The sequence below is a fragment of the Rhinolophus sinicus genome, chromosome 12 (assembly GCF_057876585.1).
Source record: "Rhinolophus sinicus isolate RSI-liver-muscle chromosome 12, RSI-T2T, whole genome shotgun sequence".
NCBI lineage: Eukaryota > Metazoa > Chordata > Mammalia > Chiroptera > Rhinolophidae > Rhinolophus > Rhinolophus sinicus.
Genome location: NC_142512.1, coordinates 38390326 through 38405527, shown reverse-complemented (window position 1 = coordinate 38405527; position 15202 = coordinate 38390326). Strand labels below are relative to the sequence as shown.

Here is a 15202-nt window from a genome sequence, read left to right as displayed (position 1 = left end):
GTATACAGGGAGCGGTGCTATTACCCCAGAATACATGGGATGGTCTTGGGGTCAGTGGGTCGCTCTACTTCGCAAGTCAGGCAGTGGCCATCTCAGCGAGAGTCTGGACACAGATATAGAGGGCCCAGTATTCTTTAACACTGTTTTTTCTGAGGCGTGATTGTGGAGGAAGAACTCAGGAATTCTTGTCATCTCTGCTTGGATTCTGAGGTTTTTTTCATTAGGTTGTCCTAATACAATCCTAAGCATGATAAAAGTACCATTTCCTTATTCCATAGAAATTTATCCTAACGATCAAAACGAAGGAAGATGGGGGTATAGCTCAGTGGTAGAGCATTTGACTGCAGATCAAGAGGTCCCCGGTTCAAATCCGGGTGCCCCCTCTGTGTGCCAATCCTTTCTTGCCTTTTTAAAGTCCTGTGGTCCACTTCCCAAAATTACATTTTAGGTGACAGGACGCGGCCTCGGGCACTGCTAACCTCTTTTGCAGACGGTGAGGATGGAGGCCCGGGCCCTGCCAACTCACGCGCTCAGCTTGTGTGTGTGTGTTTGTCTAAGGGTGGAATGCAGTAGGGGTGAGTGCGAGTACCTCCAGGTTGACACCTATGGACCGTACAGACCGCCCATTCCCCTAATGGTAGGGCGGAGGCTGACGCAACACCAGGTCGGCCTGGCCAGTGACCCCACGGCTGTTATCAGGAAGGGGTTTGATCTGGGGAAGGAAGGCCCAGAGAAACCCGCGTGACCATGTGGGAGGGAGAGAGGGACGCTGAGTAGCAGTAAGAGGCCTCTAGCAGGGCAGGAGAAGGTGACCCCTGCCCGAAGGAACGCCCCGAAGTGAGGGATCTCGAAAGATCTCGAGGGACTCCTTTCACACATCCCAAATTGCATTTTTCTTACACCATCAGTAGAAACCTTTAGCTCGGAGTTTCAGGAAACAGACCCTGCATTCAGATGAGTAATTACTTGAGATTTGTATTCTTCTTCTTTATCATAAACCTCGGACTCCACTTCTCTTCGTGAGCTCTTTACGGCGCCTGCGCAGAAGCAGCACTAAGAAGCTACCTGAGCCCCGGCCACCGGCAGAGGGGGTATAGCTCAGTGGTAGAGCATTTGACTGCAGATCAAGAGGTCCCCGGTTCAAATCCGGGTGCCCCCTTCCCTCCTTTTGAGGACTTCGATTCCGGTGTCTCAAGAAACAATTTTCTTCCAAGATTTTAATTTTTCTTCCCCATTTTTATATTGACGTTTCCTTCGTTACCGCCTTTACGCAGACGAGAAACGGTGAGAGTGCAAGAAGCGAGAATTTTAGAGCAGCGGCTCTCAAAATACGGTCCCAAGCCCAGCACCATCACCTGGGTTCTCGTCCTCATCACAGAACTGCTGAATTAGAAACGTAGGGCTGGCGCCCAGAAATCTATGTATTAACAAGCCCTCCAGGTGATTCTGATGTGCGCTCAAGTTCTAGAAGCTTACATTTAAAAAAACATTTACACGACATTTGCTTCTAATTATTTCCAAGTTGCTGTTTAAGCGTGAGCCCTTGTAGGAGACCTTGTAAGACAGACTGCGAGGCACTCGGAACCGGAGAATGTACAAAGAAACCTGGGCGAGAGCTGCAATTCGGTCCTGGGACCCCTCACCTCGACCTCCCGGAAGGTAGGGGCGAAGAAATGAGAACCCGCTGGGCCAGAGTGAGAAGGAGTGGAGAGCGCCTGGGCAGGTCGGGGAAAAAGCTACATCCTACTCCGCGGGAAACAGCGAAACACACGCGTTGCGGCTCGTGATGTGGCCGCTAGAGGGCAGCAAGAAGCCGCAGCTGGAGAGGTAGCCTATTTGATCCTGCTTGAGAGTTGGCAAAATCGGGATTTAAATTAGACAAGAAGAATTTACAGACAGGCCTTGCCTTGTCCCGTCGTAAGGGACTAGAGGGTTTAGGACTGGAGCAGGTCGTTTCTGGGACCCAGGGTCCCGAGGAAGGAGGACCTGGGATTCTGAGAGATTAGAGAGTCTTTAGTTCTTGCTTCATTCTCTGGCCTCAGTGCCAGGGAACCAGCCTCTTCCAGCTCATACTCTTCCTTCTCCTGTCCCCACGCGTGTCCCTCCTCCTGGGGAATCCCCCCAGTGGCACTCAGCGTCCCTAACCTTCTCTGGGATTTTCCAGTCCCTAGGCCTCAGACCTGTAGAAGCCAGTGTGTCCCCACCTCTCACTCGAACCCCCTCCAGCGCTCCAGCTCCTTGCTATCGCATGAAGTAGGTCAGGGGCGGGAAAAGGCACCTCTGAGTCCTGACCCGATTCCCCACCGTCTATTAAATCTTCTAAATTGCGGGTATTTTTATTCTGTTCTGGAAGAAGTTTAAAAAAAAAAAAAAAAAAGATCTATCCCCAGAGCCTGTTAACACGGTGGTGGCGGCTGGCTTTGAAGATTGACTGGGTCAGGCCCTGAGCAAGCCGGGGGTCCCCAGAGAGGAGGGTGGCCTCGGCTACCTTCTGGGGGTGGGGAGAGGTCCAGGCTATTTCAAAGCAGGGGCCAGCCAGGCCCCCTCCACCCCCAAGTCAGCTGTGGGGGGCAAAGTGGTGCTGGAAATGGGGGGTGGCGGGATAAAGCGGAGAGGAGCAGGGGAGAGGGTGGGATTCAGGCATCTTGTTGAGGAGAGGACCTGGGGGGTCTCTTCTGCAAGGGGAAATGCCTGGGGTGGGGATGGGCACCACAAACCCACAGAACTGAGGAACAGCCCAGAAAGTCGGGAAGCCTGGTGGAACTGGGAGGAGGGAGATGGCAGGAGCCCTTGGCCCGAGGAAAGGGCGCCGGTCCCTTCCTGGGGTCTGCCCACCCCCAGTCCCCGCCCGGCTTTTCTCTCCGCAGCTTTCCCTGGGGGGAGAAGAGGAGGGGAAGGGAGGTAGAAACTAAGGTGCGGTGTTAGGGGGCAGCTGATGCTCTTCCGGAGTTCTTTTAGTCCAAGGGGGTCTCCCGCCCTGTACCCCGATTCCACCCCGCTCAGACCCCCTCGGTCCGCGCCTGGGGAGCTGCTGCGGGAGCTCTCGGGAAGGGCAGGGAGGGCCCAGGGAAGACTGGGGAGAGCTCTGGAGGCGCCGCGCCCCCCGCCCCGCCCCCTCCGGGGCTCCGCTCCTGGCCACCGCCGCTCTGCTCGCTCCCCGCCCGCTCGCGCGCTCGCCGCTCCCGCCTCCTAGCCTGGCCGGGCTCTCCGCCGCCGCCTCGCAGCCCACCCCTCCGTCTGTCAGCCCCGAGGACCGCGCCGCCTAACCCGGGCCCCTCCCTCGCCAAGGCCCGGGAGCAGCGGGTGGGGGGCGGATCCTGGCGCCCACCATGCGGGGCGAGCTCTGGCTCCTGGTGCTGGTGCTCAGGGAGGCTGCCCGGGCGCTGAGCCCCCAGCCCGGAGAAGGTAAGACTGGCCAGAGTTGGTCGGTGGGCCGGGGTCCGGGGAAGGGGTAGGCAGGCAGGCGTAGGCGTGGTACCGACAGGCTGGTGATACCGTAGGGGGGTGGTATTGTCCGCGGGAGGCCAGGACCCTTGTGGGCTGTGGCAGGTGGACAGGTACCACACTTTCCTAAACACATGGATGTGTGAGGGTGGACGCATCAGACACTGTCCTCCTGGAAGGACATTGGAGGGACCCCAGTAGAGGGAGCTCCACAAGGTAGTGGTCTCTGGTCCCATAGGAGACAGTGGGAGAGTCATAGGGACCCCTGGTCACATGAAGCGAGACTGATTCTGGTGAGATGGGGAGCCTGGGACGCCTTCTGCCTCAGCTTCGCCTCCTCTTTCTCTTCCCTGCCCCCACCTCCAAGCTGACTCAGGCTGGGTCTGAGCCAGATTTGGGGACTGGGTGGGAGCAGCCAGGGGGATGGTGGAGACCCAGATCTTTCCCAGAGCAAGGGCAGTGGCAGCCTGGCCTGACACCTTCCTCTCCCTGTTTGGTGCCTGCAGAGCAGTCCTGGGCCCAGGAAGAAGTGACTTGCTGCTCCCCTATCCCCCAGCCTCCAAGGTCCTCTGGTCACTCCTGCCCGCTCTCCCTGTGGCCTTTGGCCTTTAGCTGTTCTTGCTCCAGATGGAGGCTCCTGTAGTGGAGGGAGAGGCGGGGTTGGGGCGGGTAGGACTCATAGCACGCTCTTCCCCTACACGTTTTCCACAACCATCTCTCCCACCTGGAAGTCCTTTCTGAGATCTGCTTTGAGACTCTCATATTATTAAAGAACCATTTTTCAACAGGTGATTTTTATATTTTCCTCCTTTCTCCTCATAACCCAGACCTTCTCTGGGGTTGGGACAGAGAGAATTGGGAAGATAGAACTCGTGCCTCATTGGCATAGGTGTCCCTCAGATGGGTCAGAGCAGTGGACGGGGTGTCAAGGGGTGGGCTGCTGTGTCCCAGGGGTGAGCTAGGTGAGTTAGCATCAGTGACAGCGTTCTTCACCCCAGTGGTCCCTGTATGTAATTGAGACAGGCCTGGGTCCCTGCTGAGAAGTGAGGTGAGGCAGGGTGCTGATCGCGGGGATGTAGGCAGAGAGTAGCGGAAGCTGATGTGGCAAGATCCTGCTGGGGCAGAACCACCAGTCTTCAGGGAGACCACACAGAGAGTGGCCAGAGACTTGGTTTCTAGTCCCAGCATCTCACTTGCTGTGTGACCTTGAGCAAGTTATTTTCTTTCTCTGGGCCTATTGCCTCACTTCTAAAGTAAGACTGTGGGCAAAATCTTTGACTCTTGGTCGTGGGATTATGAAAGATCTCTCTCTCTCTCATTTTTTTAAATGATTGTCTTTCCTTTTCAGATTTGTTATGATGTATGGGTAATTAATATTTCACACACACACACACACACACACACACACACACACACACAAATCAGTATCAAAGGGAAGAGGTTGGACAGGTCAATATTTGAGGTCCTTTGCAGCCCCAACCTGATGGGATCTGCTGAATTCAGGATGTGACTGGGTTGATGAGGGAGGCTCCGCACCCCCTCTGAATTGGGAGAACCATGGAGGGGGTTGGGGAAAGGGAGTTAGGGGGCAACAGGAGTGCACTGGGGGATGGTGGCCAGACCCCGGCCTGGCTGAGGGTTGCCTCTTCAGAGTCGGCTTGAGGGAGTAGACGCCTGGTTTGGCCAGGAAAAGCAGGGCAGGCAGAGACTTGAATCACACCTGTAAGTAGAGGACGCCCTGTTGTCTTGGTTTTCACAGAGATTCAGTGAGGAGAAACGGACTTTCTCTGCAGCAGGAGAGACTGGTTAGACCTAAGGAAGCGTTAGGAAGCCAGAAGGGGCAGCTGTTGATTGTCAGTTCAGTGCTTTTTTCACAAGGCCAGACTGAATTATTTGGAGGGGCTATAAGGAGGTAGGGATGTATCTTTAGGGGAGGACTCATATAGCGGTGAGACATTCTGGAGGAGGGCCACTAAGGATAGACAGCCCAGCTCAGCTCTGTAGTGGAGCCCTGGTGACTCGCGAAGGGCAGCTGGGAGCTGAACCTGAAGGGGTGCTGCCATTCAGCCCCAAGGCTCTGAGTCCTCTGGGCTGGGATGAAGGGCAGCTCAGGAGGGAGCTGAGATCCCCTGTCCGATGGTAGGCCAAAGGATGACGGACAAGCCAGAGGGATAAAGAATGCTGTAGCACCAGCAGCCATACTTCCTGGTGGTCTTGTGATAGACAATAGCTTATAATCAATACTATCACCAGTTTAATATTTATCTTAGTTGTCATGCCATTCTGGCTGCTACTAACAAAAATAATATATTTATGGCTACATTTTAGGGTATGCAGATAATCATGAACTAGAGAGCTTTGATATGCTTGCTAAGGACGGTGAAGTTGGTCAAAGGTCACAGCGTGAAACTTAAATGGGGTTGGTTTGGTTCACATCTACATCTATACGTCTCTTCTCCCTCTTGATGGATTAACATGCTTGGTGGAGCCTTGAAATTTCATCCATCATTAGAATGGAGCAGATGAGTGACCCAAAGATGTAGTTAGGTGTGGGGGGAGACTAGGAGAGGCTGACAGACAGGAAGGTGGCCTTGGGGTGCACAGGGGGCACAGGGGGCACCGAGAGTCTGTCCCAGGTAGAACCAGGCATGTCTAAAACAGACATAGAAGGAAGAGGCAGTGAGAGGTGGCGTCCTGGCCTGGGAGTCAGAAGACCAGGCCCCTCACCAACCCCTGGTGAGGTTGGCAATATCCTCCTTTTTTTTTTTTTTCACTTCTTCTTTCTGAGCTATGGTTTACCCTTCTATAAAACGGGTTTTGGACCAGATTGTCTAGGGCCCCTTGTAGCCATGATTCTGCTTCCAGCCTCATCCTTGCTCACCAGGGACTTCCAAGCAAACCGAGACAAATCCAAACTTTTTAAAGCAGCCATCAGAGACAGCCTTTCCCCACCCCACCCCCCGCCCTCACTCTCCCCAGGTCCATCCCTCAACACACTCAGGTTGCCTCCCCTTGGACCTTCAGGTAACTGGCTTCTCCTCATCCTGGTTTCAGTCAGCTCAAGGGCCACCTCCTCAGAGAAGCCCACCCTGGTGGCTCTGTCCAGAGTAGCAACAACTCCAACCCTTTTGTCCATCTTTTTTTTTTTTTTCATAGCACTTGTCACCACCTCACATTGTCTTATTTGCTATATTATTCATTTTGTATATGTCTTTTCCAAATAGAATCTTCACGGACACAGGGGTTGTGTCTGCCTATTCACTGTTGTCACCCAGCAGCCAATGTGGCACCCAGCACACAGCAGAGTCTCAATAAATATGTGTTGAATGGGTGAATCAGAGGTAGTCACAGGCCTCAGACTCTCCCTTTGAGAGAAACTCACAGGGAGCCAAACTCTTTTTCTCGATTTCCTCTCCTTTTTCCTTCGGAACTATTTGGTGGTCCTTTCATGCCAATTCCTCATGCCTCCCTCCCTCTCTCCAGATAAGTGTCCTCAGTGGGAACCTGCCTGCCAGCAGGAGGGGAGAGGGTGCACTTGAGGGCTTAGTAACTAGGAGGCAGGACTTCGGCTCAGGGTCTGGAGCGTTTCCCGAGCCCCTCAGCCGGTCCTCGTGTGAAACCCAGGGAAGGCTGGACCCTGTTGGGTGCTTTGTGTACATTATTTTGTTAAAGACTCAAAATGACGACCAAGTGTAGGTTTTATCACCCCCATTTTACAGATGAGGAAACTGAGGCTTAGAGAAATCATGCAGGTTGTCCAACATCACTGTCAATAGGTAGCTGATTCAGGCTTCAATCTCATGCTTGTCAGATTCCAAACCTGTGCTCTTCTATTGCTGTGAATTTGCAGGGAGGGTTTCCAGTGGGGCTGTGCTCCAAGGGGAGGGTCTTCTCAGGTTCTCAGCGCATTTAAAGCTCCTCCCTCCCTCCCCCCCTCCTTCCCTTCCTTTCTTCCATCATCCATATGTGCCTACTGAGAGTTTGTTCTGCATCAGGCACCTGGAGCCTATGGATGCATAGCCTACAGCGATATGTTGGGATCAGGGCTGGGGTGGCACATGTAGCATTTGGAACAAGGGGGAGAGATGTCAGGGGACACACTAGGAAGAAGTGACATCTCGTGAGACTTGAAGGATGACAAGAGCTCATCAGGAGAAGGGTTTATTTGTGGAGCAGTGATCCTGGCTGAGAAACTGCCTGTGTGAAACCCCATGGCCAGAGAGAGAGGGCTGGGTCCTGGAGACAGGGCTTTAAGGCAGAATGGAGGAGAGAGCAGGGATCTTGAATGTTGGGTGGAGGAGCTAGGCCTTCAGCTGGAGAGCTGTGGCAAGTGGGACGCTTGGGAGAGATGGAATCAAGTTTGTCCTCTACATGCTAGCAGAAACGGGAGACAAGCTGAAGGGTATTAAGGGTGGAGGCTGAAGTAGCTACTGGACTGAGTGGTGGTCGTGGGGCTGGCATGGCAAGCTTGGGTGATGGGTAGGATGAGGGTGGCTTGGAGCAGGCTTTGGGGTGACACGACCTGGCCTCCTAAAATCAGCCCGTTGTTTCTTATCCTGGAGCAGGGCAGTGGCATGTGAAGGGGGTTGGGCACTACCACTGGGCTACCCGCTTGCATGACAGGGGACACAGCCTCCCAGGGCAGCCCCCAGGGTCAGTCTGTGCAGGATCCTCTGAGAGCCCAGCCCACATGCCAGTCCTTCCCTGAGGCTGTCCCTGCATCTTAGGGAACAGCCTAGGGTGGCTGCACTTTCTGGGGTCTGAGCAGACCTTGGAGTCAGCCTGCCTGAGGGTAAATCCTGCCACGGACTTGTTGTGTGACCTTGAGAGATCCCTTAACACCTTTGTGCTTCAGTTTCCCAATTTGTAAAATAGATCTAAAACCGACACCTATGTCATGGAGTTATTCTGGGGATTAAATGAGTTAATGTGTTTAAAGCACTCGGAGTAGTGCCAGCCCAGGGCAAGCATTCTCTAATAGTTGGCTACCATTTTCATTTTCACTATTACTATTGTGACATCCCACTAGACAGTATGCTACTTGGGGCCATGGGTGAATGGATGGATGAATACATGAATAGCGTGTGTTCTGGAAGCTTCTTGCCCTTACTCACATGCAGAGGCTCTCCAAAGCAAAGCATAAGGTAGAGCAGGGAGGGGCCAAGGGTTGGGTAGGTGTGTAACACGTGCATGAGCACCAGGGAGGAGGGCCAGGCCGTCCAGGCAAGTCTGTATGTGCGTGTGTGCACGCACACACAGGCACGTGGGTCCCTGCACACACACACGTGAGCAACCAGCTGTGTTGGCTCCTTCCACTGGCTGAGGGGATGATGTCCCGTCCTAGCCAGCTGGGAGGGGGAGGGTGGCAGGGAGACAGAGTGGTGTGGGTTGGGAGGGCAAGATTCAGGGCTCGGCCAGTGTAGGGCAGGCTCCCGTCTATCCTTTTCCCTGCCTTCTTCAGGGACTCTGCCTCGGACCCTGGCCTTGAGCCCTCTACTTGTAAAGCCTTCTCATTTCTGTTTCTTATTTGATACTAATGGCAGGCTGTGCAATAGGCATGACTGACGTCCCCATTTTAGTGATGAGGAAACTGAGACTTAGAGAGGTCAACTGATAGGTCTAAGGTCACACAGCTTGTGGCTGCAGGTGTCTCTTCCCTAACCCCACTTCTGGCTGGGCACCTCCAACCTCTGCCATCTCCCCAGGACTTGGGTCCCCACCATCCATGTACCCTCCTGTCTCAGTTGCAGGATTGTGATGCCTGCAGATCCCAGCATCCCTTTCCAGGCTGGCCGACTCCTCCACTTGCTCTGCACACACTCCTTTCCTATCCTGGCTCCTGCCCAGGTCCGAGGGCTTCTTGCAGAAGGACCTGGGGAGCCAGGCAGAGCAGCCTGGCACAAACAGTTCTGTCTTCAGAGGCAGCTATGGGCCTCACCCAAGAAGGGCAAGGCATCGCTGGCTTGGAGTCTGGGCTGAAGGCAGGCTGTCTTCCCAGCACTGGGTGCAGTCCATCTCAGCCAGTGGGCATCTTGGGAAAGGGGTCTGGAGACCACCCCTCTCCCCATCTTCTCCAGAGCATCTGGTTGCTATTAGGGGCAGAGAAGTGAGAAGGGGCCGGCAAAGGTCCAGCAGGCACCAGCTGCCAAGAATGACTTAATTGGATAAAATGTCTAATGACAAACCAGAGCCCCACAGCAGAGTCCTGGCCCCAACCCCAGGCCTGGTCCTGGCCAAACGTTGTCTCAACCTCTGTGCTTGCTGGCTCCCAAGTTACTTCCAATATTGTGCCCTCGACTATGCAGTGATTGGGCATCTACTGTTTGCTAGGCACCAAGGATACACATTTGCAGAAGGTGGGGGAGTCCAGGGGGGGTACCAGGGAGACAGGCACATAGTTAGAACACCAATGGATGCTCTAGGAAAGAGGGCTACATCCAGGAACTGTGGGGAGTGGGTGGGGACAGGCAGAGGCCGAGAAAGGCATCTGACCCAGGGTGGACCTGAAATTGGTGATCACAGAGAATATCAGATCCACCTATCTGGTGGTCTGTGTCCCATATACCCGACCATAGTAGGTGTGACAATTGGAGTGACAAAATAAGACACATCTTTGGGGGCACAGATCTTTCTGAAATGGAAAAGCATGGTTTCTGTGTCATTCAGAATACACTTAATGGCCTGGAGAGAACTGGAGAGAACATCGAGTCTAGGAATAGCTGCTAATCTGGCGCTTTCCCATCTTGTGCCCATGCAGACATTGCTAATTGATCATCGTAATCTTTCCTGCTAAACACAAATGGAGCCTCAGAATTCTTCTCAATAACATGCTCCTGGCAGTCACTAACTGACTGGAGATGGTTTTGGGGATGAAACCTATTTGCCACCCTTGCCGTTGTCCATGCTGTTTGTTTTATGGGGGGAAGTGACTCGCCCAAGGGGTTGGAAGGTAGTGATAGGATTAAACAGTGCCCCCCCCCCACTATGGAGACATCTTCGACTGTCACAACCTGGAGGAGGTGGCATCTAGTACATAGAGGCCAGGGATGCTGCTTGACATGTGACAATGCCAAGGAACAGCCCCCCGCAGCGAAGAATTATCCAAAACGTCAATAGTACTGAGATTGAGAAGCCCTGAACTAAAAAGGATCTGTTCTCTGGTTTCTAGTCCCCGGAGTCGGCTGGAGGGTGAGATTATGTGCCATTTCTGGCAAAGAGATAAGGAACTGGTTTGGAAGGTTCCAGAGGAATGGTTCTCACCCTTGTCTGCAGTGTTAGGTCCAGGGCTTCTTAAAAGGTCCCCTGTGGATCATTTAAGAACCCTAATGCTCATTCAACACCATGGACCAATTACATCAGTCTTTGGGGTGGGACCCAGACATCAGGAATTTTTAAACCTCCCTGGATAATTCCAGTGTGCAGCTGAGCTTGAGAATGATCACCGCTTGGGAGGCAGATCTTCCTGGGTTTGAAACTTATCTCCATCCCTAATCTGCCACGTGACTTTCTTTAACCTCTTTGAGCTGCTGATTCCTATCTGTGAAATACATTTCACTGTGAGAGCATCGTATCTACTGCGGAGGGCTGGGGTGAGGACTGACCGTGTTATACGTGCAAAGCACATGCAGTGGAGCTGGGTACATGTCTCTCAGTGGATGCTGGGTGTCTCCTGCCTTGGCAGTAAGTGTCCCCAAAGGCAATGATGGCACGGGGTCAGGACTCTGCAGAGTAACTGGGCTGGTCTCCCTCCCGGACCTTCACTCTGGACTCCCAGGACTCAGCTTTCTGTCCCCTTCTCCCAGGTCAGGATGCAGGCCGAGGCTCTGGATGGGCCGCCAAGGGGACAATGCAGAGCTGGAGTCGGAGAGCCCGAGAGAGCCCTGGGCAAGTGTCGGAGCCGGACAGGACCCAGCTGAGCCAGGACCTGGGTGGGGGCACCCTGGCCATTGACTCACTGCCAGATAACAGGACCAGAGTGGTGGTGAGTGCTGGAGGAATGTGGATGGGGAGGGAAGGGCCTGGCGGGGGCTCCCCAGGTGCCCCATGGACACTTGTCAGACATGCATGTTATATATATATCTTTTGGGGTTGGCCCTGGAGGTCAGTGTGGAGACAGAGATCTGGAAGGGATGGAAGCAGGGCCTAGCCTGAGTCATAAAATCTTGTCATCTCAGAGCTTCATAGGCTGCCCACCTCCTCGTAGACCCAGAGAGGTAAAGTGATTTGCTCAAGGATGCACAGCGTGTCCACATCATTCCTGACACCGGACTCTCCCACTGCTTAGGGCCTCGCCAAAAGCTGAATGAAGGCGGCATTCTTCGTGACATCCAGCTGCCAGCTCTGGCCCCCCACCCCACCCCATTTCTGTGCTATCTACAGACCTTGTGGCCCCAAAGAGTTCCTGGCTGCAGAGGCTCAGGCTGCTCAGCTTCATGGCAGGGCATTCTGAGTAGAGGAAGCTATTAGGGTGAAGCCCCAGGAGAGACCCTCCTCTGCCTGGGGCAGTTCTGGGGGGGGGGGCGCAGGGAGGTCAGGGGGATCAAGGCCGGGAGGAAGTGCTGTCCTCGCAGCATCTGGCCCTGCTCTCCAGCCTGCTCTCAGGGAGGCTGATGCGGGCCTTTGCATGTGTGTGAGTGAATCTACAGTCATGTGTGCGTGTCAGCAAGAGTGTGTTTGCACATGCGTCTGAGGGTCTTGGTGTATTATGCACGTTTGCCTGTGTGTCTGTCACCATGGGCTGCTTGTGTGTGTGTGTGTGTGTGTGTGTGTGTGTGTGTGTGTGTGTGTGTGAGACCATGTGAGTGCGAGTGTGCCTGTGGCCCTGTGTGTACATGCCTGTGGTAGAGTAAAGAGGGGGCATCGTCAGGATGCAGAAAAACTATGAAAGAAGTAGAAACAGGAGGATGTGCTTCTCGGCGTATAGTATTTATTTTATGTTTTAATAGTGATTTTTTAAGTATGTGCAGAAGGCCATACAGGTCAAATAATGCGAAAATCAGAAAACAAAGCACAGCACTCCCACCCAGCCGAGCCCCTCTGGGCCTGCCCAGCCCTTGCTGGGAGGGCTGCCTCAGGTGTTTCCACTGGCAGTTACCTCCACATTTCTAATTTGCTTGTACGGCTGCCTCTTGATTAACCCGTTTAGGCATTCTCTGTTGACTGCCTGTTTTGTAGATGAAGATTTGCTTTTATATACTCCCCTGAGCATCAGTTTACTTTCTCAATATGGTTGTTAAATCCATGTGCTCTATTTTATATCATTATGATCATGTAAATATTGTTCACCACGAATCCAAGCAGGGTGATAATGTCGTTTACTTTCTTATATAATTTTTATTTTTCTTGGATCCTTGCCCTTCTACACACTTGCTTAGTTTTCTGCACTGAATACAGCTATATATCCTTACACCCCTATTGGCCTTGTTTAAAAAAGAGACAACAGACCCAAAATGGAGTCACTGGTGCTAAGCCCACGGCACAAAATCCAAGACTCAATCCCTAACTTAATTACAGTTTCAACTTCTCCCAGGAGGAGAATCTTAAAGCAGTCAATCTGGAATTACCTGGTCCGCACTAGTGAGGTCATCTGCCCGATAGACCCTTATCCCCTGACAGAAGGTGACTTTGCCACAAAGAATCTACTCTTTGCTAGAAACTTCCTGCTATCTGCTAGATGGGATGCTGCCTGATTCATGAATTGTTCAGTAGAGCCAATGAGAGCTTTAAAATTTACTCAGTTGAATTTTGTGTTTAACAGCCTGAAATACTAGAATTTTCGGTGTAGTGAAACCTGTCAGTTCTTTTTTTCCTTCCCCTGGAAACCTGTCTGTTTTCGTCCTGCTCCAACCTGAACTGGCTGCGTGCCTGCCTGCCCCGCAATCACCCTGCCACCTCCCTCTCCTTCGTCATCGAACCCCTGTTTTGGGTGTCCTGTTCTCTTGACCCTATGTCTTCTCTTTCCTACTTCTCCTCCTTGCTTGTTTAACTTCCTGAGGAGTGGTTACACAGGAGAAAAAATGCTTTTGAGAGCTTGCGTGACTGAAGATGACTTTATTCTATCCTCACACTTGATTAATGATTTGGTTGAATATAGAATTCTAGGTTAAAAATAAGTCTCCTTCAGGAGTTTGTGGGCACCTCACCATTGTCTTCTGGCTTCCAATGTCACTTTTGAGAGGTTTGATGTCATTTGTATGCCCCATCTTTGTGTATACCTGTCCCCACCCTCTCTACCTCTGGGAGCTTTTGGGGTGTTCCCTGTAACCCCTGAGAATGAGGGCCTTGCTCTGGCTCTTCTCTCACCACACTGGGCTTTTGATGAACTGTTTCAACCTACAGACGTATATTAGTCAGCTCTGGAAAGTCTTCTTTGATAATCTTCTCCCTACCATATTGTCTTCTTTCTACAATTCCCCTTGATTTGATGGCCATCTCTGGGCGTAATCCTCGAACTTTCTTCTCTCTTCTGTTGTGCATACGTCCCTTTTGCATTTTTTGTTGTCTATTTTTTAGTTTGCTCGTTATTGTTCCACTTTCTGGGAGATTTCCTCAATCTTATTTATTTATTTATATCATGTTTGTTGCTGTTTATTGAAAGGAAGAATCAGAAGATAAGAATGAAAAGACTAAGCAGCAGCAGAATCAGGAACAGAAGTACAAGAAGAAGAAAGGAAGGAAAAGAAGTGTAGGGAGGAAAGGCAGATGTGAGTGGGGGGTGGAGAGCGCAGAAAGGTCCAATCTTATTTTCTTAATGTTACAGATTTTTTTCTCCTACTGTCACACTTTTAATTTCCAAGAGCTCTCTATTATTTTCTGATTATTTCTTTTCTTAAAAAAGTCTCCTGTTCTTGTGCCATAAATGTAATATCTTCTCTCTAAAGATATTTTAAAAAGGTAAGTATTTTTTCCTACTCTCTGTAGCACTCCTCTCTCCCTCCTTCCCTCCCTTCCTTTCTTTTTTTTTCTCTCTCTCTTTCTCTCTTTTTCTTTCTCTTTCTCACTTTTCTTCTTTTAGTGGGGGATTGTGTAATGCAGGGGCACTTGCACAGGAGTGGGCAGGGTGAAGGAAGACAACAAGAGATGGTGAAGCACTTTGGGAATAGTAACAGCGCGGCACAGCGAAGACGGCTACAGTTGAACTGGCACGGAGGGTGGTTATCCAAACCCATAGGAGCTGTGACTGCCTCTGCAGGAGGGACTGCTGGACAAGAGCTGTAGCAATAGGGGTGGGAGACGACCAGTGCCAGCCTGCAGCCTGATAGGGAGGGGGCAGGCTAATAAGTGCTCTGAACTCTCTTCCTTTCTGCACCTGACTTGTCCTTTCACCTCAGGCTCCGACATGGCTTGGCACCATTACTGATCCTGTCTTTATCTAAAGTTTTGATATTTTGTTCATCATGGAATTTTTTTGCATTAATTTTGATTTTTAACAATATGGCATTAAAATATTCTCCATCTTGATGACTGAGTTTGTTGGTGCCACCTTAGATGTGGCACCTGAGGTCGGTGCCTTGCTTGCCTGACCCTAATCCTGGCCCTGAGGTAGAACCTGACCTCACACGCGCGCAGCCCCATTCACTTCCCACGCTGCTCTGTCTTCTTCATCCTGCACAACCCAGGAGCTATGGTGGGATGGTGAAGTGGCAGGCCAGGGCAGGAGAGGTCCCCTGAGTAAGGGGACACCTGGAGGCTCACTGTCTCCTTTCCTACCTTCCCTTCCCAGCTGTGTCGAGCCATCGGTTAAAGAACTAATACTTGC

At 52.1% G+C, this 15202-nt stretch overlaps 1 protein-coding gene and 2 non-coding genes across 4 annotated transcripts in view; all 3 read left to right on the top strand.

Annotated features, from left to right (window-relative positions):
- The first annotated feature begins 311 nt into the window (after window positions 1-311).
- TRNAC-GCA (transfer RNA cysteine (anticodon GCA)) lies at window positions 312-383 on the top strand. The gene has a single exon. It is a non-coding gene; the product is annotated as a tRNA-Cys (tRNA).
- A 704-nt stretch (window positions 384-1087) lies between these two features.
- Window positions 1088-1159, top strand: TRNAC-GCA (transfer RNA cysteine (anticodon GCA)). The gene has a single exon. It is a non-coding gene; the product is annotated as a tRNA-Cys (tRNA).
- A 1811-nt stretch (window positions 1160-2970) lies between these two features.
- PLXDC1 (plexin domain containing 1) overlaps window positions 2971-15202 on the top strand; it is a 62773-nt gene continuing 50541 nt past the window's right edge. Inside the window, exons 1-2 of one of the 2 annotated variants that reach the window (XM_074319668.2) lie at window positions 2971-3405; window positions 11247-11425. In XM_074319668.2, coding sequence (XP_074175769.2) covers window positions 3330-3405; window positions 11247-11425 — 255 coding nt within the window. In that variant the 5' untranslated portion in view covers window positions 2971-3329. Of the gene's footprint in view, window positions 3406-11084; window positions 11125-11246; window positions 11426-15202 lie in introns of those variants that run through there. The other variant, XM_088802237.1, reaches the window with a different exon arrangement.